This window comes from Aythya ferina, assembly GCF_964211825.1.
Source record: "Aythya ferina genome assembly, chromosome: 1".
Taxonomy (NCBI): domain Eukaryota; kingdom Metazoa; phylum Chordata; class Aves; order Anseriformes; family Anatidae; genus Aythya; species Aythya ferina.
This window is the reverse complement of record NC_140296.1, coordinates 67,503,821-67,525,869: the sequence shown is the minus strand read 5'-3', so window position 1 is coordinate 67,525,869 and position 22,049 is coordinate 67,503,821. Positions and strand designations below refer to the sequence as shown.

Genomic DNA, 22,049 nt, shown 5'->3' with positions numbered 1-22,049 from the left:
GCAGCTGCTAAGGTCCTTGATCTGAATGACTAGGAGGCAACAGCCCCATGTCTCTCCGTATGCCAACTTAGAGGTAACCAGAGGAGCTGTGCAAAGCAGGCAGGTTGTCCTAGCTGGACCCCATTCCAGTGCAGTGGCTGAGCTGAAGGACTGGGGTCTCTCTCTCCTCTTAAAACTCCACAGATGGCTATGCCCCATAGTTTAATCAGTCCCCACTCTTCTTTATGAATGGTTTGCCCAACTGATAGTGTTGGAAAAGCCCCGTTTCCTCTTGTTTTGTGTGGACTTTCAAGATGCTGTGTGTGCCCAGGAGACAGACAGAGCTCCTTCACCCGCAGGCCTAATGCTGACCTGATAGGCTTGTCCAAACAGCACCCAGAAGAAGCACAGAAGGGTGAGCATCTCCCTGATGGGCTCTAAAAGGGGTATAGAGACAAGAGCAGGAGGTGAGAATCGTTGCCTCCTACTTGTCTCTACAGCTTTGCTAAAGGCCAGCACAGATCTTCACATGGTGAGGCACGCAGCAAGCTAATTTCCATGTGTATACATTGCAAAAAGGACATGCATGAGGATTTTTCTTCTCTCTCTGCTCATCTTTTTTTTTTTTTTTCCCCTGTCTACAGGGCTTCGCGTAACAAGTCTGAGAAGAAGAGGCGTGATCAGTTCAATGTTCTCATCAAAGAGCTCAGCTCCATGCTTCCAGGCAACACCCGCAAAATGGACAAAACTACTGTGCTGGAAAAAGTCATTGGCTTTCTGCAGAAACACAATGGTAAGAGTTACTGCAGCTCGTCACGCGCTTGCCAAACGGCATTACAATATTGTTTCCTTCAGTGATTATCAAAATGGCTCAAGGGGCCTAAAAGTGCCAATGTAAGGTATATTTTTTTCTATCTCATAGCTTCTAAAAAGATAATTTGCAGGCACAGTGCTGCCCAAATCCATCTCTTCAGCTGCTCGTTAGTTGAGAATGGCTCTCAACCTGCTAGGGGAGGAGACAAACGTCAGGAACTGAGGCAGCATATGTGAAGAAGAGAGATGCTTTGAGCAAGAGGGATCTGGGGCCAGAGGGGAGATTCCCTTCCTTGAAAATGGCCATATTGAACAAAACAAAGCATTCACCCCAACTTCTCTAGAGAAAAGTGCCAGGAAGCAATCTGACCAGCCTCCTGCTCCTCAGTGGGCTGTTTGTGACTCAATTTCCACAGAGAGCAGAAGATTCAGGCCATAAAAGCCCCATTTTTTTGAAGTTGGTGTTGGCACATTGCATCCATAGGTAGCTTTACCTGGCTTGCCCAAGCAGAAAGCTATGGCACATTTGCTCAGTGTGCAGTTGCAATGGTCAAGTTTGGCCTTGGAAAACCAGGAGCTTATTTTAAAATGCACACAGCAGTGACAGTGAAGTGTCTTAGAAAGTGCCCTCACCGCAAAGGACATTTCCGGCCCTGCTGCTCTAGTCCCTTTGTTTTAGTTTCCAGTCACTATGAGGAGCACACGCAGCAGGTTTCCTGATGCATGGACATCCTCCAGCAGCAAAAAAAAATAAATAATAATAATAATAAAATAAACAGCTGAAGTGCTTCTTCCCTATAAATCAGAGCTCTGGTTTAAAATGGGGCCCTCTTGCTCTGCTCCCTTGAGGAAGAGGATGAAGCTTCAACCAGTGACTATGGGGAATGTTCCTGGCCCCTCAAAGAAGAGAAGGTTCTTGTCAGCATCATCTGGCTTGCCTTTGCTCATCGGCCTCTCCCACCCTGGAGATGCTCTGGGGGAAATGGAAAAGAACATAAAAACTCATGTATCATGACTCCCAACATAATGGAGTCGCAAATGTCAGACTTACTGAGGAAATAATTATAGTGATTCTGTTGTTAGAGCAAAGTTTCTCTCTAAATGATTTTATTTTTGCCATAGACTAGGTGATTTTATAGGGGAGGGCATGACTAGGACATCTCAAAGTTTGATAATTGTATATACCTATTAAAAAGTGACAGTAATAACATATCTTTTTTTTTTTAGCTGCCCAGGGCAGAGTAAAGGAAAATGTGAATATGTTCAATTATAAGAGCCAGGCAAAGAACAATCTCACAGGGCTTGAAACATTGTAGACAAGTGCAGCTGATAGCCCAAATAATTTACGCCAAAAGGCACTTCACTTCTAGAACAACTAGGTAAAAGAAATCTAACAGTCACAAATCCTGCCACAGCAACTGGGTCAAACTAAGACCGGTTTTGTGCACTTGCTAAAAACAGTAAATGTTGTCTATTTTTAAACTAGATTAGTAGTCACACAATATAATACAAAGCATAACAGTTTAAAGTTGATTATCTGCAGCATAGTTTGGATCTGGTTTATTCAATCATATTTCCCTTTCACTTAGTAGGCTAAACCAAGATTTTAGTTATAACAGAGGAATGGGTCAATTTTTAGTTTTGTTTTGTAAACAGTCTCTTTCTTCATAATCCACAGAATCTCCCAAATCTCCAGTAATTCTTCCAGCAGTTGATGTTTTGTGTATATCAGCTTTTCCAAGCTATGGCCCTGCCGAAAGCAGCCTCTATTTTGAGACTACATAATAAAAATCTGACTGGGGCTGATGGCTCTTTTTCCTTCGCCTGGTTTTGAAATCTCCCTGTAAGACCATCCCAGCAGTGCTGAGCTGCTGTGCTACCCGTGACAGCCCCCAGCAGTGCAGAAAGCGAGCTGAACAAGCTGCGTCTCCACTCAGAAAGCTCAGACGAAGGCTTTCGTTTATTTCTAGGAGATGACATGCACAGGCACTGTTATAAATTTACCGTCTTTAATATCATTGAGCCACTTTCGTTTCTCCGGCCAGTTTGCCTGTGTGCTCAGAATAGGGAGCATTGGGTATTACACGCTCTGTAAGTGTTAATCAATAGGATTAATTAGCAGGCGGCACTGAAAGGAGAAGACAGGCTGCTCTCAGCATCCCTTCCCTACAGTGCTGAATGAGGAAGCACTTTTAGAGAAGCAGAGTGAGCAGTGAATAAAACCCGTGCCAACCTCCCTAAATTATAAGATCTGCCCCCATAACATCGTCTGACAAGTCTGGTAATGCCTTGCTCGGGTAAAGCTAACACAAGTCACCATGTTTTGGAGGAAACGGCTTGCCACAGTACACCCAGCTCTCCCTGGTATGGTGCCAGGTTTCACTGCAAACACATGATGTGTCATGCCAGCGTGCCCACACTCCTCCATGGAAAGCTCTCAGGCTCCAGGTGTCCACTGGCTGCTGCTGGCCAGGCTTGGCCAACAGCTGGGTCATCCTCATGGGCATCCTCCGTGAGCTCATGGAGGACACAGAGGATGCCCATGAGGGCATGAGTACAGGAGACCCCCATCAGACGGGATTTGGGATGAGACACTGCTGATCCATCCCTTCTCCATGCACCATGCAAGGCTGGTGCCAACATCCAGGTATCGCTTGTGTTTTGGAGAATGGAAAAATTCATTTGCTGTATGGGGTTATGAAGCTCTGGGGTTTCTCTGAAAGAGGTTACCTGCTGCTTCTCATTTGGTACAGTAGCTGCAGACTGAACTCTAGCTCTCTGGCATCCTAATCTGGAAAAATCAAATTGTAAATACCAATTTGGCATATGCCAATCCTTGTCTTAATTTTCATTTTCTGCAAACAGTTTTGATCTTTTCTGCAAACTGTTTTTTGATCTTTTTATCAATCCCTAAATAATGCTGATAGAGGCCAATGGCTAGGTGAGTACAAGCTCCCACAGAAGTCAGTTCAAGCTGAGTTGAATAAAAACAGAGGAAAAAGCTCCAGATTTGGGCCCAGCTTAGACAGTCATTATTCTCTCACTCTGTATGCAAAACCCGTGCTCGAAAACTACAATTTTTGAATATAGAGGAGATTTCTATCTTTTCAGCAATTTACATATAGTCTTGCAAGATACAATTTTCTTTGATTTTTTTTTTTTTTTAAATGAAGTGTTTTATTTGTCTAGAAGTCTCGGCACAGACGGAGATTTCTGAAATTCAACAGGACTGGAAGCCTTCATTCCTCAGCAACGAAGAATTCACCCAGCTGATGTTGGAGGTGAGCATGCGTGTAGCTTCACTAATTTTGTCAAGCCATTGTGGAACAAAGCGTGGTTGGCAGTTCCAAGAGGGCAAGCTTCAGTTATCAGTGTTTGACCATCAGGCAAAGCCAGGCGTTGGAGCTGGTGTGTGATGTTGGTTTTCACCCTGGTACCAGCAGCGCCATTGCACCGTGCTGCCGCGGCCTGCAGAGGTGCAGATGGGGCTCCAAGAAATGCAATCCAGAAAGGGGATTCAAAGCACACTTTACATTTTGTTCTTTACAACTAGAGGTGAGGGAAAGGGCAGGCGGCAGTTTTTCCCCTGTTCTCGTAATGCATTATTATTGCCTAATATTTATGCAAGAGTAGCACCTAAAAAGCAGCGGTGTCACGTCCCTTTAGTGCTAGGTGCTGTACAACCAGATAAAAACTGACAGCTCCTGCTGGCTTGATGCGGTTAATACTACCACTGTAATGAATTTCCAGGCCCTTATCAAACACTTTTTATTCTAATAGGGAGCAGGGTTATTTTGCAATGATAGGTTTTAAATTATCTTTAAATTACACCATAGGTGCTTTTAACACTAGCTGTGATTTGAAGGGAGGTGACTCAATGGCGTTTATGCACGTTCGAGATGAAATGCAAATGAGCTGCTAAAATGTGTTTTTCGCTCCTGGTAACAGCCAGAACCTTCTTCTACAATGATCATCTCCCATCCAAACCAGGCAGAGGTTGCCGAGCCCCCTTCCTCAGCCTTTGCATTTGGTGGTGATGAGACCCACAGGTTCAGGGCTGAGGGATTGCTCACGCTGCAACCACAACTGCTGACTCCCATTTCAGTGCACGGGAACCTGATATACATCACTCCTTCAGTTTGCATTAAAACATCTCCCCCAGAAAGCAAGACACTAGCAGATGTCTTGACTCTTGATTGCATTTGTATCAGCCACACAGTTTTAGAGTAAAACTCTTGCTTTTGGTTTTCTAGCTTATAAGCCACCTTCTTACAACTGTGATTTTCCATGCCCTTCATGATAACATTGGGTATTGGGATGTCCTGTTGAGCCAGCTGTTCATTATTTGCTTCTTCTTTTTGCCCTTCCTCTAATCTTATTTTATTAGCAGTTGGACAAGACTGCTTGAAGTTTTTCCTGTTCTGTTATTAAAAACGGGAAGGATTTTTTCAAGCGTTAATTCAAAAGAATCAAAGCACATATAACCACAGTAATAATACAGCAGCTTTCCAGAAAACAGTGTTTTCTTCCTTCATGAAAAGGCTGTCATCAGGTCGTATAGGAGTGGGCACTAGGATCTGTTTGTCCATCTACAACTGTTGCAGTAGTGAAATCTCTGATGAGAGATCTGACGTCTTAGCGTTGGAAGGACTAGTTGCAAGTAAATAAAAATAAAATTATGTACGCATACATTAACTTGATTTTACCACAATATTCTGATGTGAGTCACTTTGTATAATTTGCATTGGATATGAAATAAAGACTTGATTTAAGAAAGAAAAAAAAAAAAAAAGGAAAAAAAAAAAAAGGAAAAGAAAGAAAGAAAAACCTTCACCATAGTAACATGCACAATCCAGCTGCCTTGTGAAACCACTGCTCTCTTCTATGGGTTAACAGCTATCATGCTTTTCAGAAAACAGCTTGAATATACTATACTAAAGGAAAAAAAAAAAAGAAAAAAAAAAAAAAACACATATCCTGTGCACTTAGATTAACAAAATAAAACTAACTATAGCAGCTGGAGGGTTTTCAGAGATGCTAAACACACACTCTTCTGCTGGGGTATAAGTTATTGACCTGCTTTTCAAAGGATTGTAGCACCAGCAGATTCCCATTGACTTAAATAGTTGTGGGTGCTCAGCATTCTCTGGGAAAATGAACATATGTTTGTGTCTTTATTCAAGGCTTTGTGCTTTCCTTTTTTTACGAAACAATTAGCATTTCTAGTGTTCTCTGAATTCCTTCCCTTATTGAAGTCAGTGGGGGGGCAAGATGCTCTATGGCTTGGCTAGAAGGATCAACTTGGGGCCCTGCTTGGAGGGATGCCTGGATTCACAGGCAGGTTTTGTAACTTCATGCCACCCCAGCCAGGCAATACACCTGTCTTAGGAACAGGTATTTCCTCTGGAGCATAACCAAACCCTCTTCTGCTTCAATCATGCTTATGGTGCTTGTACTGCTCAGCTGTGGCAGTCAACACCAACCCCAGGGCCACCAGTAAACCAACAGAAAGGAAACGGGCCTGCTCCACCTGAAGGCACCAGGATCTTCACCTGTGATTCCTTAAGTGCAATGGGAAGGTTTTGGTATCATCTCTGAACACCTAATATTGCCTTTGGTTTTTTATTATTTTATTTTTTTTTGGGGGGGGGGGAGTGTGATTCTGCTCAGAGTAGGTGAGATGTAGCTCAAGATCTGGAAATCTACCTAGATTTAACTTTGAACAAGGTTTAGCTCAAATCCTTGCGGCTCAGAATAAAGAAGAAACTAATTTTGAAGTGAAAGCACTGCCGCGCAGAGCGCTGTCACTCACTGCAGTCCTGGGCGTGAGAGCGCTTACCGCAAGGTGGGACCTAAGCAAGGAAGAAGCTCTGCAGAAGGGGGAATTTCTCTTTGAATGAGTAATCCAATACCATGACCTTTAAAATAAATCACTCAATTAAAAGGCAGGCTAAGGATTATTTGATCATTTGCATTGCTTTTACTTACATGAAAGCCCAGCCATACACAACGTTACATTAATACAAACTGAGATTTATGGGTTTTGCAGAGAACTACCATTTTGAGATAGGGCTGCATCCTTTCATCGTCCTTTGATATTTACACAGAGCTCAAATGTTCATTTTAATAACTTCCAAGGGATCCAGTCTTAGTCATTTTGCATTATTAAAATGTGTGATTAATTTAAAAACTGAGACATGAAATGTTCCTGTGAGCCCTTTGTTGCTTCAATAGTAGGTTTTACTAGACTACAAAGAACGTTGTAAAAGTTAAATCAGACTGTAAAATCAGAGAATTACTGTTCTGCAACTTGAGATAACATTCCTACGACTCAATAACCACACGGCGCTGAAGTAAAACAGGTTTGATCAACATGCGGCGAGACACACTGTTTACACCCCTCTTTCCTCCTAAAGCACTCTCCGCTTGTACGTTTTCCTTAGGCATTAGATGGCTTCATCATCGCAGTAACCACAGGTGGGAGCATCATCTACGTGTCTGACAGCATTACTCCTCTTCTAGGGCACTTGCCGGTGAGTAACTACGGCATAAGCTTTCCTACTAAAAACCATGGGATCGGGCCCTGCAGTTTTTAGAAACGGACACACACAAAAAAAGTGGGGGCTGGGATGGGAAGGATGTTTTCCTGCAAATCCGGAGAGGGTTTTTTTGTCCCTGCGTTATGCCGGTCACCGCTGTTGATCAGCTCTGCTCCCTTTCAGTATGATTCATGCACTTCAGGTTTTTGTTGCTATGAGGCACTTGGGTCTGAATGGAAAAAGCTCTGCGGGAATACTCTGGCCAGGGGAGGGACGGGGTGACCTGGCTGATCTTTTTCCATCTCTGATTTCTAAGCTAGTGAGAACAGCACCAGTGCCTCTGGCAGCCTGGCGAGGAGCGTGGTAAGGGTTTTATTCTGCTCCAGGGAGGCAGAGGACAAAACCCCGCTGAATTCAGAGGGGTGGGAGTTAGCTGGTGGCTGCTGCTCATTGAGGCTGCTCCCCCAGCTACCTTGGGTTTCCCCAGGTGAGCACACCCTGCTCCCAGGTGATGCTTCATGCTGGGATCAGGCACACACAGCTGCTTTATCTGTGGGTCTTGCTCTTGGATACGCTCCTGTGTCTGCTGGGCTGGGCTGCAGGAGCAGCACAGAGGGACTGCTCTGGACCCTGCTCCTGTTGCTAAGGCTGCTCTAGGAGAAATGGCACAGTAATTAAGGATTAATGCAAACGCTCATTTTTTAGTAGCTTGGTCTCAAATAAATGCATGCCCAGGAGAAAAAAATAGCTGCCAAATCATTATTGCACCACCCCCATCCCATGTTCTTAGGAAAATTACAATTATTTTTCTCTCGTTTACTTTTTCACCAAATACGTGCTATGTTTTCCACCCAGCCAAATGTATTTCACACACGCTACCTTGCTGTAATACGAACAAAAATTATTTTCTTCTGAGGCGAAAGGAACTTGATGAAAGGCGGCAGCTCCCGGTAAATGCAAGAATATTGCTATGCAACAACAGATTGAACTGAATCTATCTATTTCAGTTTTCTTTAATCCTCAACAGTTGAGAAGCCCAGTGGTTGACTATTTTCTGACATTTGTCTTCACTTCAAAGGCAGAGAGAGCCCTGTCCTGCATGCAAACTGCTGTGTTTTCATGTGCTTTCTGATTTCCACGGAATTTCTTTGGTTTGGCTTGTGTTTTTTTTCATGGTTTGGGTGTTTCATGCTTCCTTCCAAATATTGATCTTAGTGAACGTGGTAGATCTGCTCAGGAAATGACTGCTCTTCAGGAGGGTCACTTATTTCAGGCCCTGTCCCTAAAACTGCAAGGTTACCTCTGTAACTGCTTCCATCACCTGGCTAAACATGGATGGATTCAGGTCCATAATTCCTGAGTTGAACCATCAAAAACTAGACTGGTTTTCCCTCCCAGAACCATGCCTCATGGTAATCTTGCCCAGTATCCAGCCCAAAATGATGACAAGGATGAGCAGGATTATCTAGTCATGCTGAAGAAGAACACAGGGACCAGCCTGGAGGCAGAGGCAGGAGTCCCCACAGACCTGCTCAGAGCTGATGAAGAAATAATGGCCAAGCACTGCCCCAACAGCTTGTGGAGCACATTGTGCATCCCAGAGACAGCAACTGAGCAAGCAATGATGGCTTCTGCCTGCCCGAGGTGTGCAAATTGCTATGCCCATGGGCAGAGGCCCAACTGAGCGTGCAGTGAGGTGTTCACCAGGCATTTTAATCCTGTGCTGTCCTTTCTATGTGTCTTCTTAAGTTTTAAAGCTGATCAGAGTGCTATCTGGAAAATTTTTATCACTTATTTTGTGTACCTCCAGGATCTATTTGGAAGCTAAATTCAGTCACTGCTTGAGAGACAAAATACCAATTCTTTCTCCTCTGTGGCTGCAGGGAAAAAAAAAAAAAAAAAAAAAAAAAAAAAAAAAAAAAAGAGAAAGAAAGAAAAAAAAAAAAAGATACTCTGCAAATCTGCTGCTTTGAGCCCTGAAAGGAAAGCATAACTGGGCAGAGCATGGAGCAGGGCTCTCTGAGGGCCCCTATCAAGAAATCTGATGTATTTTCTTTCATTAAAATCATGAAAGACTCTGGTGCTGAGAACAAATATATCCAATTCTCTTTAATACAGCTTCCCTAAGTTCCATGGAGCATTTTCAAACACCGGCTGCCTCCGTGGTAATTCTAAATAGTCTGTTATTACAAGATTTGGAGGCTACTCCTAGGGTCGGTTGATGTAAAGAGAGGTTTATCTCATGTGGTAAGACTGACTTTAGCTAAAGTAAAGTGAACTCCTGTAAATCCAGTCACAACTCATGGCATTTAGCAGTCAGATGACATGTTACACCCCCAAAAACAGGCAGATTTCTGAAGGGGGGTCCTCCCTCTTCCCTGCCCGGCTCAGTGAAACAATTAAACACAGGTGTCAGAGTGGCAACTTCCAACATACAGGATGAGACAGCTTTCCCATGGGCATTGCCTGTCCATGGACTCAGCCAGAAGGTGCTGCATCTGCTCATGGACCAGGACAGTGGTGTCCATCTCACCCAGCTTTAGTCCCATAGCTGAGGGACCCCTAATGTTGATCAAGAAGGTGATAGTGCCAAGGCAGGAGTCCTGGCAGGGCTGAGCTCCTACCAAGGGCTCTTTCTCCCCGTTGGCTCCCTGGTGAATTTTTGGCAGCTGCTCTGTTACAGTGGGTGCTTTAGTTAATTGTCAAAAGTAGAGAAACCCAGTGCCTTATAGTGTACAAGAGTTTTGTACACTGTGCTGCTGTTACATAGGGTAGCAATGGGCATCATTGCAAGATATACAGATTGATATAGCAATACAAGAGGTCAAATCCCAGCACACAAGAGAACTATCTTGATTTTTTGGTTGCTGGGAAAGAATCCTGTCCCATTTGCAGTCTTCCCTGTCCTGTTGTGACCCTGTTACACAGTTACCCTGTGTGTTTTTTTCCTACAGCAAAATTATTCATCATATTTCCTCCTTGTCCACCTCCAAAAAAAACAGTGGATATCTGATGAAAGAGCCCCATTTTGGAGTATGGCTATTTTGTTTAAAGTACGGAGACATTTAAGCTGTGCATCAAATGATTACAGAGCTTGGGGCAGATTTATTGTGTATTCTTTTTGGAGCTGACCAGCATCCATTTACACAAAGGTGTTGTTTCTTTTCTGCCATAGCTATCAGGAATAAATTCTTGGAAGTTTCTGTTAGCAGGATCCACAGATTTGAAGGTACAGTGAGGATTCAAAGCTTAGCAGCATAAATATGCATTAATGTAGTTCATGTAACCACTTTACCCACAGTCACTGTAATTTATCATTTACCGGCTTTGCCTGTCTCACTCGGCAATGCTTTGTGCCTATGTCTGCCGGCGGGGCAAGAGCTGCCCATAGCAGAGGAATTAGATAAAATTACAAATGTTACCCCTCCAACTGATGCATTTCTGTCCATGGTGATCCAATGTTGTCCACCTCTCCTGTCACCTGTTTGCCATGACACCAGATGGCTGCACTTTGGGTTTGGTGCAGAATTAACTCTGATTAGCTTGCCTGCTATTTCCTACAGCCCCAGTGAGACTGTAGAATATTTACTTCCTTCTTTATGTTTGATGTGTCAATATATTATTGATTGGCATATTGATCCAAGAATATTGTTGTATTCCTGAGCTGTATGAGCCCCAGAAATTGTTTTGTGCACAGCTCTACAGGAGTGCCTAACCTCTGCAGGGATAGAGTTGTGAAAGACATGAAGAAGTAGATCCCACTTTCCTACCCACAAATAATAATAATAATAATAATAAAATAAAAAAGTTGGCATTTTCCAACAGAAAAGATGCCCAAAAAAAAAATAGAAAAAAAAAAATTGGACATAGTACATGATGGAGGCAAACAGTATAAATGCCAGGACTTGCAAATTAGTGAAATCAATGAATAGATGGTGCTCCTGGCAGCAGATTGCTCTGATGGGTGGGTGGAATGAAAGCCTCCTGCAACTCCTACTGCACACAGAGTCGCAGGCCCCTATGGATATGATCTTAAACAGAAGAGACACTGCAAAACTTGGTCACAATATGGAGACAAAAGGCAGCGCAGAATCACAGCACCACAGAGGGGCTGAGGCCGTGGGGGCCCTCTGGAGGCCACCAGGCCCCAGCCCTGCCCCAGCAGGGCCACCCAGCACAGGCTGCCCAGGCCCATCTCCTGGAGGCTTTGGGAGATCCCCAAGGAGGAGACCCCACAGCCTCTCTGGGCAGCCTGTGCCAGGGCTCCTCACCCGCACAGCACAGAAGTGCTCCTGGGGCTCAGGGGGAGCCTCCTGGGGGCCTGTTTGTGCCCAGTGACCCCTGTCTTAGCGCTGGGCACCTCCAAAAGTACAACCTCAGGTGACTGCCAAAGTGATGGTGAATGTGAGGAGCGGTCACAGCTCACACAGGGTGCAGAGGAGGCCCTGCATACAGCTGCGAGCAGGTCCTTCCAGTCCTCCTGCAGCTACTGCTGAGTGGATGGGAGATTAATTAACCCTCATGACACTTGTGTGAAGCTGGTGGATAAGCATCATTATCTCACATTTACAGGTAGAAAAGGATTGGGAAGGAAAAATTACTTTTCTGATACTGTGCCATAAGCCTTGAACTGCACTCAGCACAGCAGTTTCTCTTCAGGTGCTCTTTCTTCATGTGTCCACAATTACATGGACAATGTAAAATATTTTGTATGAATATAACGTTGATACATATATGTAAAACTGAATCACACACAGTATCAATTGGATGCATATTAAGATATGTACAAAAGTAATGAAAATTATTTTCAAGCATTCTTCACAAAGGGGATATTCAAGTAATGAGCATATGTAATAAATCCTTGCAGTTGAATAAATTAATATATTATTGCATCAAGGTCAGGGTACAAACTGTCACACTGATTTTCCAAGTATACTCACCACATCTCCCCAATCTAAATAGGAAATCCACACAGAACAGCAGGCTTGAGTGGAAAGCAGAGGGAAACCGAAGTGTAATCTTAAGTAAATACATAAATAAATGATGATGATTAATAACTTGCCAGTCTCATACAGAGCTAACACATTTTCAGCATGAACATACAGTCTGAAAGCAGCTGCTCTGATGACACACGAAGCTGTGTCAGTATGCCAGCTCAGCCCGAGGTAGTCTCCAGTGAGATGAATGTGAGTTAATGCCATTAGAGGGTTACTTTATCTCAAAACTTCCTTTCAGATATTCTTTTCTAGCATTAGGTTTGTCACTGTGCTGAATACAGGGAGACTTTTTCTTGGTAACCCGGTGACAGACTCGTCTTCTCCATCATGGGCTGGTCATGGCCTTTTGCACAGATTGTTCTCCTTCTGTTCCCAAATCTCAGTACCAGCGGTATAGCTCCCTCCTAGATGTTGGAAGCATTTCAGGTTCCTACCGGGTGGCTGTGAGGCAGGAGGCACCTGGGCATTCATCCCACAGCTGGCCAGAGGCCTCGTGCTGATGGCACCATGAACTTCCCATACCAGGCGAATTGCACTGCTGAAAAGCAATGTCTGGTGCAGGACATCACCTTCTCTCTGCTCCCAACTGGCTGCCCTGCCACCTAGGATGCAGAAAGGGGAGAGAAAGAGCTGTTGCCCCAGGCTGCAACCAAAGCATCCTGCATCCAAGGGCATCCTGCATCTCCAAGGGCATCATGCTGGCAGGCAGGGTGGAGAGCCAGGCACCCGTTTCCCAGCTCACTCCCAAGACCTGACATTGAATTGTACGGACATACCTCATGCACCTGATGGTCTGAGAAACCTTACAGGAGTGCCATGCTGAGAATTAAGTAGGGACCCAGGCCAAGGAGAAGTGGTTCCCTAAACACAGCAGTTCCCTTGTTCTAGACTTTGTCAGGTGGCCCTAGTCAGTGGACCTAATTTCATCAACCCTTGTTGGCCAACACAGGCTGTGTATCTGCTCTGTTTCATGCTGCTGTGGCCACACATAATCTCCCACAAAACCAGTGTCAGCCAAGGGAGGAAGGAGTTGATACACGATGTGAATGCTGCTGTGCTCTCTGTCGTGACATTTCTGTTTTTTCCTCAAGGTCTTTTTTTCTTTGCAGTGTGATGTCTTGGATCAAAATTTGTTAAACTTCCTCCCGGAACAAGAACATTCAGAAATTTATAAGATGTTATCTTCCTGTATGCTTATGACAGATTCTGCCTCATCGGATTACCTAAAAAGTAAGTTTTATTTTATCTTTCCCAGTAAATCAAAAAGCATGGGCAGGATACAACATTCCTCATAGAAGGAGGTTTTTTTATGTGACATTCAGTACAAAACTTACGTTTGTAGCATTTCAAAAAGATCTTGCCACCTGAAATGACCCTTTGGTACTATTTTTAAATGAAACTGGTTGCATTTATTTTACTAGGCTAAGTCTACTTGCAGTTACGTTAATTATTAAATATTGTATCTTTTGAGACAGCAAAGGAAAATAGGTTATCCAATGGTAACTGGGAGTTTGCCTGAGACAAATCACATCTTAATTGATATTTCAGCCCATTAAAGTAAGATGCTGTTCAGAGATATGCTAATGTTGCATACCTTTGTTTTGCACTACAGTTGAAAAGTAGCTGTAAAATTGTTGTAATTCTTTTTCAAATTGAATTTTATTTTTCTTACAAGTCCTTTTATTTGCCTCATCCTTATTCACTCTGGGAGGTAAGATGTAGGAAACCAGAGAACACACAAATATAAGATGTACAGCTGCTTAATCTACTGTATATATAAAACCTGCAGCTGATAGCTAATATGCCAAAGTTAATTTAATAGATATTTTGAGGTAATTAGGCATAGTTTTCCAACATGAGATGTAGAACAGCTGTGAGTCATGAAGAGCCTAAACAGAAAAAAAAAAAAAAAAAAAAAAGCAGTAACTGAAGGATCCAGTTCTCTGCTTCAATACTCCAATGTTATGTCAGCATAACTCCTATGATGAAGACAGTGTAAGAGAACAAACCCATGTAAATTAGCTGTGTGCAGACCTGTGCATAGCCCTGCACAACCCAGATCCATGCTGGGCACTCCTGCAGAGGTGCTGGCCCTGCCATTTAATGTACCTTGGTGCACAGTGCTCTGGCTCTGCTTCCAGTTGCATGCCTGGGGTTGGAAGGCACTGTTTGTTGTGTTTAGCTTAAATAGTATATTTCTTCTTCTTCTTTTAACAATCCAGCTGACAATGAACTGGAGTTTTATTGTCATCTTCTGAGAGGAAGTTTGAACCCAAAGGAATTTCCAACGTATGAATACATAAAATTTGTAGGAAACTTTCGGTCTTACAGCAATGGTAAGCTTTAATCGTTGTATAAATGTTATTTTAGCTATGTAAAATAAACTGTAAGTGTTGTTCCACTGAACGAGACAGGCTTGTAACCTGAAGGGCTATTTCTAATGTTAAGGGGTAAGTTTCACTTCCCATGGATCTAACAGCTGATTTGCAAAAGCTGGACGAGTAGCGGTGAAGGCTGAAATTGTGTTAGCTCCTATTGTCTGTGCCCTTTGCTTGCCAGCAGATGCCCCAGATGCTGGGTAAGTTCGCAAACACCACCAGGAGGCTTGGACTGTGCTTACTAACACCATGTGCTAAGATGGTACCTATTAGCTAAACAAGAATAGTGCCACCCTATCTAGTGGTTTATGACTTCCAGCCTGTGCCAGCACTGATAATCTACCGGGCCACCACAGCCCCACGCAGCCATTTCACATTCCTCTCCAGCACCACAGTGCCCAATACCCACAACAAAAGGAAAGAAATACACTCAGCACAGCCCTTAATGCAGCACAGTCGTTCTTAGGAAAGCATCTTTCAAGGGACGAGAAGCAGATTTTTACCTCGTGTGTTCCCTAACAAACAGATTGCTCCGTGGCTATTAGTGTCAGAGATGAAATATTCTTTTATTGCTTTCCCTTCTCCTGCCTGCCCAAGTTTGCTTTAGTTACTTGCCTGATTGAACTCCAGAGTGGCATTTCAAAAGTTGCTGGTATTGCTCCAAATAGGTCATCCTCAGCAAAAATTCCCCACCGTGCTTTCCAGAAACCGCACACCACACTGTGAAGAAATGTCCCTGTCCCCATTTAACTTTCTGGTCTTGATCCACGCGACTAGAATAGAAACCTACGTGCAGTATGGAGGCATGTATTCCTCGCTTGGTGCCATACGGTTTGAGGCTTTATTTGTATAAAAATGCAACCGCCTGTATGCTTTCTAGTTTGAATGAAGTGAAATGCGGCCGTGTGGCAGACGCACACACCAAGCTGTTCTGTTTTCTAGAGCAGAAACCGGATTTCAGGTGCTGACTCATAAGGATACATTTCTACCAGGGGAATTTCTGATCCATTTTCTTCAAGGATTTTCAGCCTTTTATTTTTGCGTGACCTTAAAATTGCCCTCTTCCCCGTTAGGATTTCACATCCCAGCATTTGAATCAGTGGCTATTTCTCAGAAGAATGATAAAACTTACATTTTCGCTCTGTTGCTCCCGATATCTCCCCTAGTTTAATGCATACAAACTAAGTGGGAACATTGATTTTAGAAGACACCAAATCATTTTCCAAGGACCCCAGCTTATAGCTTTCAAATAAGACGTGTGCTTTCTACAATTTTTTGCTTTTTCTTTCGTGTGCCACTTTCCTCTAAATCTTCCATTTTATGTGATCTCTTTCAATTTCTTCCCGGCTTGCTGCAGCCAGACCCTTCGGTCAGTACCTTTGTGCATCCATTGCTCCCTTTTTACATTTATATGACATAAATGCCAGTTCCCCAGCCAGCCCCCTGCTGGATGTGAGGCCAGAGCTCCTGAGCCAGGCGGGTGAGAAAGGCAGCAGTGGTAAGGGTGGCAGGGAAGAGATGCATCAATCAGGGCAGTGTTCTTCCTATGTGTTGGCCCCTGCTTCTGCTTTTCAGAGGTGTTTGTGGAGGAAAGAGGCTAAGCCCAAGAGAAGAAAAGAGTTAGCAGATCACACTGTGGAGGGAGAAAGACAGAAATTGCAAATTAAGCTTAATTAGCAGGAGATGTTCATTATGGATGTATTCAGGAATGCTTTTCCCTGTAGCTTTTCACAGCAGTGGAAGTGTGAGCATGTTTTTACGCATGGGAGACGAATACAGGATGTTCCTCTCCAAATACAAATCTCTGCCGTTCCTTTTTAGCCACCCGATGCCAAATTCTACCTTTGTTTTCCACGATTTGCTGAGCATTTCCTGAGCTTGCTATCCCTGTGTGTCCCTGCTATGCCAGCACAGGGTCCCCCACATTAGGCTGTGCCCCCCCCCGAACACTGACCTATCCCATTCCCATTAACCAAGTGTCGTGGCAGTGACAGTCCTAACGGCAGCCTAAACCTTTCCTTCTCAACCTTCATCAAACATTTTGAAGTACTGGTAGGTCTGTTTTTGGCCTCTTTTAACAGAAATGTCACTAGCTTCATTCTCCTTCCACGTAACCTTTTACACAACCTCCCCTGAGTTCTCTCCTTCTCAGGCTCATTTTATTCTTGTTCGCTGCTGGTACAGAAGCAGTGCTTAGGGGAAGAGAGTGACATGTGCTGGGGTCCCGGTGTCCTTTTCCCCTCCCTTCTACCTCCTCTATTAATCGCATTGTGACTTATGGCTGAGAGCATCATATAGGGATGGGTTTGAATGGATTAATTTGAAGGACTGGGACTTAGAAAGTCTTAGGGGCTTAGCTGCTCTCCCTAACTTCAGCGGGAGCTGTGGGGCTAATTCCCCCTTCAGCTTTAAAGGCCATTTTGCTGTAACACTGAGAAGCCAATGAGAATTTATTTATTTATTTAATTATTCATTTAACTGAAGCAGGACAAATACCTGATATCTACAATGGTGACTTGTCACCAGGATTGCTGTCAGGGATCTCACGTGGCCTACACTGAGCTTGTGCTGCTCCCCCAGTGGAGCAGTCGCTGGCAGCTTTCCCCCATCTCAGAAGGGAGATGGTCCAGGGCAGGGAGATGCATGTGCAACCCCCAGAAATTGCCAGAAAAGCTTGCGTTGCTCACGGCATGTGTTCAGTCTTTCAGAAGATCACTGTCCCTAGAGCTCCTGGGCTCAGCTATAGCTGGAGGCGAGAGGAGCTGCACCGGCCCTGAGCCTGGGTTAGCAGCAGCATCCGTGCCGGGGCTGGTCCTGAGGATGGTGCAGTGCTCTGTGACTCCTGCTGCAAGTAATTTCTGCAGCTGTATCTCCACCAGGGATGTGGCACGAGCTGGCTGCACACGAGTGAGCCCCCCTCGAATTATCTGTGCCCAGGCAAGAGGGGCCGACCAGCGAAGCAGCAGTGCAAGCTGTGCGGAGCGACTGCATGAGTCACTGGCTGTGCTAAATCAAATACAAGAGATTTGATTTTCCATTTGGGAGGATTATATAATCATCATTAATTAAGCTTCAATGAGAAAAGCAGGACTGTAACCTGACAAGAAGACTCAGTAGTCCCGGGAGAGGAAGGGAGATGGTCTCCAGGCCACTCAGAATGGGGGTACAGTTCCCTCTCTGTTTTGATGAGAAAGGCCTAGTTGCTCACCAAGCAAAAGATCATTTTATTATTATTATTATTTGTTTGTTTCAAATAAGAACACCTTTTGACATTTTTATATATTTCAGGATCTAAGTGCCTTAATAACAGAATTACAGAATCGTTGATGTTGGAGGAGACCCTCTGGAGGTCATCTTTCCAACCCCTTGCTCAAACAGGGCCACCTTCAGCTGGTTGCTCAGCACCATGTCCATTCCAGTACCATCTCCATTCAATTAATTGAAGCCTTTTCTATAGTCCCTAGAATACATTCAAATACTTGAGGGAACCAAGTGCCACCACTGCACCTGTTGACCAGTAGTATGGGACATGGGGCAGACTCACGTCAGCATCACCAGTGAATACTATAGTAGTTCTCAGCCAGTTTCAGCTGAGGGAGGAGGAACACAGTAAATGTAATCCTCCAAATACTTGAAGGAAATGTTTATCTCCCAGGATGAAATGCCAAATTAAGTGAGAATAAATTATTTTACAAAGCTGCTTAATAGCTCACTCTGATAAGAAAAGATAAGATGGGCTGGATTTATCCTTCCTGTAAAAATTGTTTGCACACTTGTAAACAGAAGAAGATCTCTCACATTATACAACCAAATATAGGCTTTGGTATCATACTCCTGAGGTGACATACTTGTTTAAACACTCCTGAAAGGGACTAAGTCCTTCCTTTCAAAGTGTTCACCAAAAGAGAAAAGGAACAGCAGCATCTTTAAAGGGGCAGATTTATCCTTTTATCCAAAACGCCTGAGGTTTTCCTCTTAAGGGAGGAGATAACTGTTATGTGAAAAGAGTTCACGATCAAGTAATATAAATATAATTAAATATTATAGTGGAATTTAAAACTGTGTGTCTTTGTTCCCAATTATGTGGAAACTTGGGAAGTATCTAGTTACTGGATGCTAATAATAGCAGATAAATCTACTGTTAGCTGATGTGTCTCTTAAGATAAGAATAACCATCAAGGAAATTATTACACTGAGGAGAAAAAAAAAAAAATATTCACTCCCAGAACAATTAACTTAGTCTGAATTCTCTTTTAAAGGAAATAAACAGATTTATGCAGAAGATCCATTGATCTTGAATCTCTGCAAGCATATGCAGAAACATCTGATAACAAGAATATCTCAATCTGAAATGAGTGTTTTGATCAGAACTGACAGCCATGTATTATTATTTACTATTAACGATATAGCAGAATCTGCTGCTAGCAACCTACACCACTTATGCCAGGCTCTCTATGGGCCACCACAGCACCAAGCCAAAAGGCACCACTCCTGTCCTGAAGGGTCTGCATGGGGTTCACATCCATGTAGGATGGCAGGAGGAGGAAGAGAGAGCACTTCCAAACTGATGGTGCAGACACCATCAGTGTTACTCATCCACAGCTATTGAGTGCAGTCTTACTTGCCATTAGCACTTTAGTGTTTTCCATTACATATATTAATCACTGAATCTTCTGTTTTTCTGTGGTCTGAGTTTATTTATATGAAACACTCTTGGTTTTATTCCGGCCTGTTTGGCTTGTGTTTTTTGAAATGGCCATTCAGTTTGTTTGTCAGTCACTAAAGCTAGTTCTTTAAACATTAACATTTGCTGGCAAAATAGGAAGGAGGGATTTCTTCTCTCAAATTGCATAAAGGAGAGGTTTGCTCTTACAGGAGGACTATGTTTTAAACTTCCTGAGTTAAAATAAGATGACCAAACAACTGATGGCTGTACTATTATTAACTGAATACTGTCATCTGTTTTTTGTTTTGTTTTGTTTTTTAAACATGTTTTTATTCATTTCACATGGTATGATTTGTATCCCTAAGGACAAAAACCCTTTTGTATAAGGTGTCTAAGAGCTTGGTTCTCTATATATTACTTATTTTTAACGTCTTGTCCTTAATATACCTGGTCCTTTTATTTTTAAACCCCTCTGTATAGGCAAATCAGTTTCTTCTATCTTGTTACATTTTTGCAGGCAATTTAATACCTCCTCTGCAAAAGAATCATGTTGTAACTCTAGGAGCAGCAGATCTGATAAGTAACCATGAACACTATTAAAACTCATGCTGAGGAGCATGATCAGCTAACTGATATATATGAGACAACCGTTTCACCTTTGACTCTGTATTTAGCTTTCTCAGACAACCTTATAGTTCCCTACTCAGGATGTGTTATCTAGATCATTTAATTGTGAAACATACATGGCCTCCTTTACCTGACCCCACTGGTTATAGCCAGCTCAACATTTTCATCAGACACCTTCTGACAAAAGCACTCCAAGACCTATATTTGACTTACAAAGGTAAATATCATCATAGCCTTAGACTTCATCCTATATTTTGCATTTGACTGTTTTTCTGTTGTGCTCTCAGAAAATTCACTGCTGATCTTTTAACTTAAAGATGTTGTGCGTATTTTTTCTTTCAAAGGGACTTCAAGAATCATATAGCATGATTTTTCAGAAGGCACATTTAAAAGATTATGCCAGGATACATATATTTAATTCATGTGCTGATCTCTTTTTTTTAACTGCACTTTAAAGGTATCAACAAAAAATTTGGAATTTGGAAGAGCAAAACAGGCTGTGAAGATAGACCTGTGCAAAGAACAGATACAAACAAAATAAGTCAGGCAGCAAAAGCAATTCAGAAACAAATCACATGCTTTTGTTTCTTTTTGTTATTGTAGTTGTTATTTTCAGATCGAGATATGTATTTCAGGGTAGTGGTTTCCTGCATGCATTATGGATGCTTTTAATCCTTTGGACTTTGTCAAAGTCAATCAGATATGGAGATGGCACAGTATCGGTTAGAAGACTGGATGACTTTCAGCCAGGCCAGCTCTATCTCATCTCTGCAGGCTTATTCTCTCACTGCCTCTGAGTTTGACATTCTCGGTGATGAAATCCCGAATACCTTACACATCTATACTATATGACAATTATTACCCTTTAAATATTGCATTTACCTCTTGGAAAAATAATCCTATTTTCTAAACACCATGTTCAGTGATGTATTTGGGAATACACTGTCTCATAATCATGTCCATTTACATCAGACAGCTCACATCAAAAAAGCCATCTGCTCTCTTTGGTGCAATTCACTCTCCATTCAGCATTTCTTCTGGAACTAGTGTCATTTGCAAGCCCATGGGTTCACTAAGTAGGTTAATTTATCATACCTGTGCTTTGGAGGCTGAATGTGCTTATCTTATTTCTATTTCTCATGTTATGGAGTGTATTAAACACAGCACAGCCAGTTGGTCAAAAGTGGTGATTCTCCCACCATATCTATCATTGTGTGCAGTTCTGGGCTCCACAATATAAAAGGATGCTAAGGTACTTGAAAGTGGAGAGCAGCGAAGCAGGTAAAAGATCTACAAGGCACATACTGTGAGGAGAGGCTGAGGACACCTGGGTTGTCCAGCCTGGAGAAGAGGAGGCCGAGAGGCGACCTCAGTGCTCTCTGCAGCAGATGTCCTTAATGTGGGTTTATAGCCATACCATTACTTTTTAAACAGGTCTGACTACAGAAATTAACAGACTTGCAGGAAGTAATCGTATCAGAGCAAAAATAATAACACTTTACTCAGACTTCTCCCATTTCCTGCAGCATCTTTCTTCTTTTTTCCACCTCTTGTATTAATAATCCCATAGAAGCCCTTTTATGTGCACATAACCCCAGGATTAGAACCGGAATACATATTCCTAGGAAGTCCCCAGAGCAAGTGAGCTTTGCTGGTGAAAGGAGTTGAATTTTGCCCATATTTTTTATCTTAATATCCAGTCAGCCATGCCCTCAAGACTCAACTGCAAGAGAGGGCTATAATCTCTGTGGATGTTCATGCCTGTGCTGCCTTCTCAGATGAGAAATCTTTCTGCCCCTTCTTGGCGCAAAGTATTGTGCATACAGTGGTCTGAGCCAGTTAATCACGGTTGTGAATTCTCCTCAGAGCATTTCCTGTTCTGTCTCATACCCTGTTATCCTTGGTATCAGCTAGGTATTGTTATGCCAAGGTTTTCAATAGGTTTCTGGCTTCCAAAAGCACATGGGATAGGTAAATTGAGACTTCTTCAATCTCTACAATTTATGTCAGTGAACTAAAGCCCAGTGCAGAAGCACCCCAGAATAAAATT

At 43.0% G+C, this 22,049-nt stretch overlaps 1 protein-coding gene and 1 long non-coding RNA gene across 6 annotated transcripts in view; one reads left to right on the top strand and one right to left on the bottom strand.

The window, feature by feature from the left end:
- NPAS2 (neuronal PAS domain protein 2) overlaps nt 1–22,049 on the top strand; it is a 99,190-nt gene that overhangs the window by 52,306 nt on the left and 24,835 nt on the right. For 4 of the 5 annotated variants that reach the window (XM_084526785.1, XM_084526783.1, XM_084526787.1 and 1 more), the window contains 5 exons: nt 624–772; nt 3,982–4,073; nt 7,236–7,325; nt 13,438–13,558; nt 14,551–14,664. In XM_084526785.1, the coding sequence (XP_084382911.1) occupies nt 624–772; nt 3,982–4,073; nt 7,236–7,325; nt 13,438–13,558; nt 14,551–14,664 (566 nt within the window). The remainder of the gene's footprint in view (nt 1–623; nt 773–3,981; nt 4,074–7,235; nt 7,326–13,437; nt 13,559–14,550; nt 14,665–22,049) is intronic. The other variant, XM_084526784.1, reaches the window with a different exon arrangement.
- LOC311440256 lies at nt 12,193–13,189 on the bottom strand. The gene is made up of 2 exons (XR_014695284.1): nt 13,105–13,189; nt 12,193–12,930 (listed from the first exon to the last, which is right to left on the bottom strand). It is a non-coding gene; the product is annotated as an uncharacterized lncRNA (long non-coding RNA).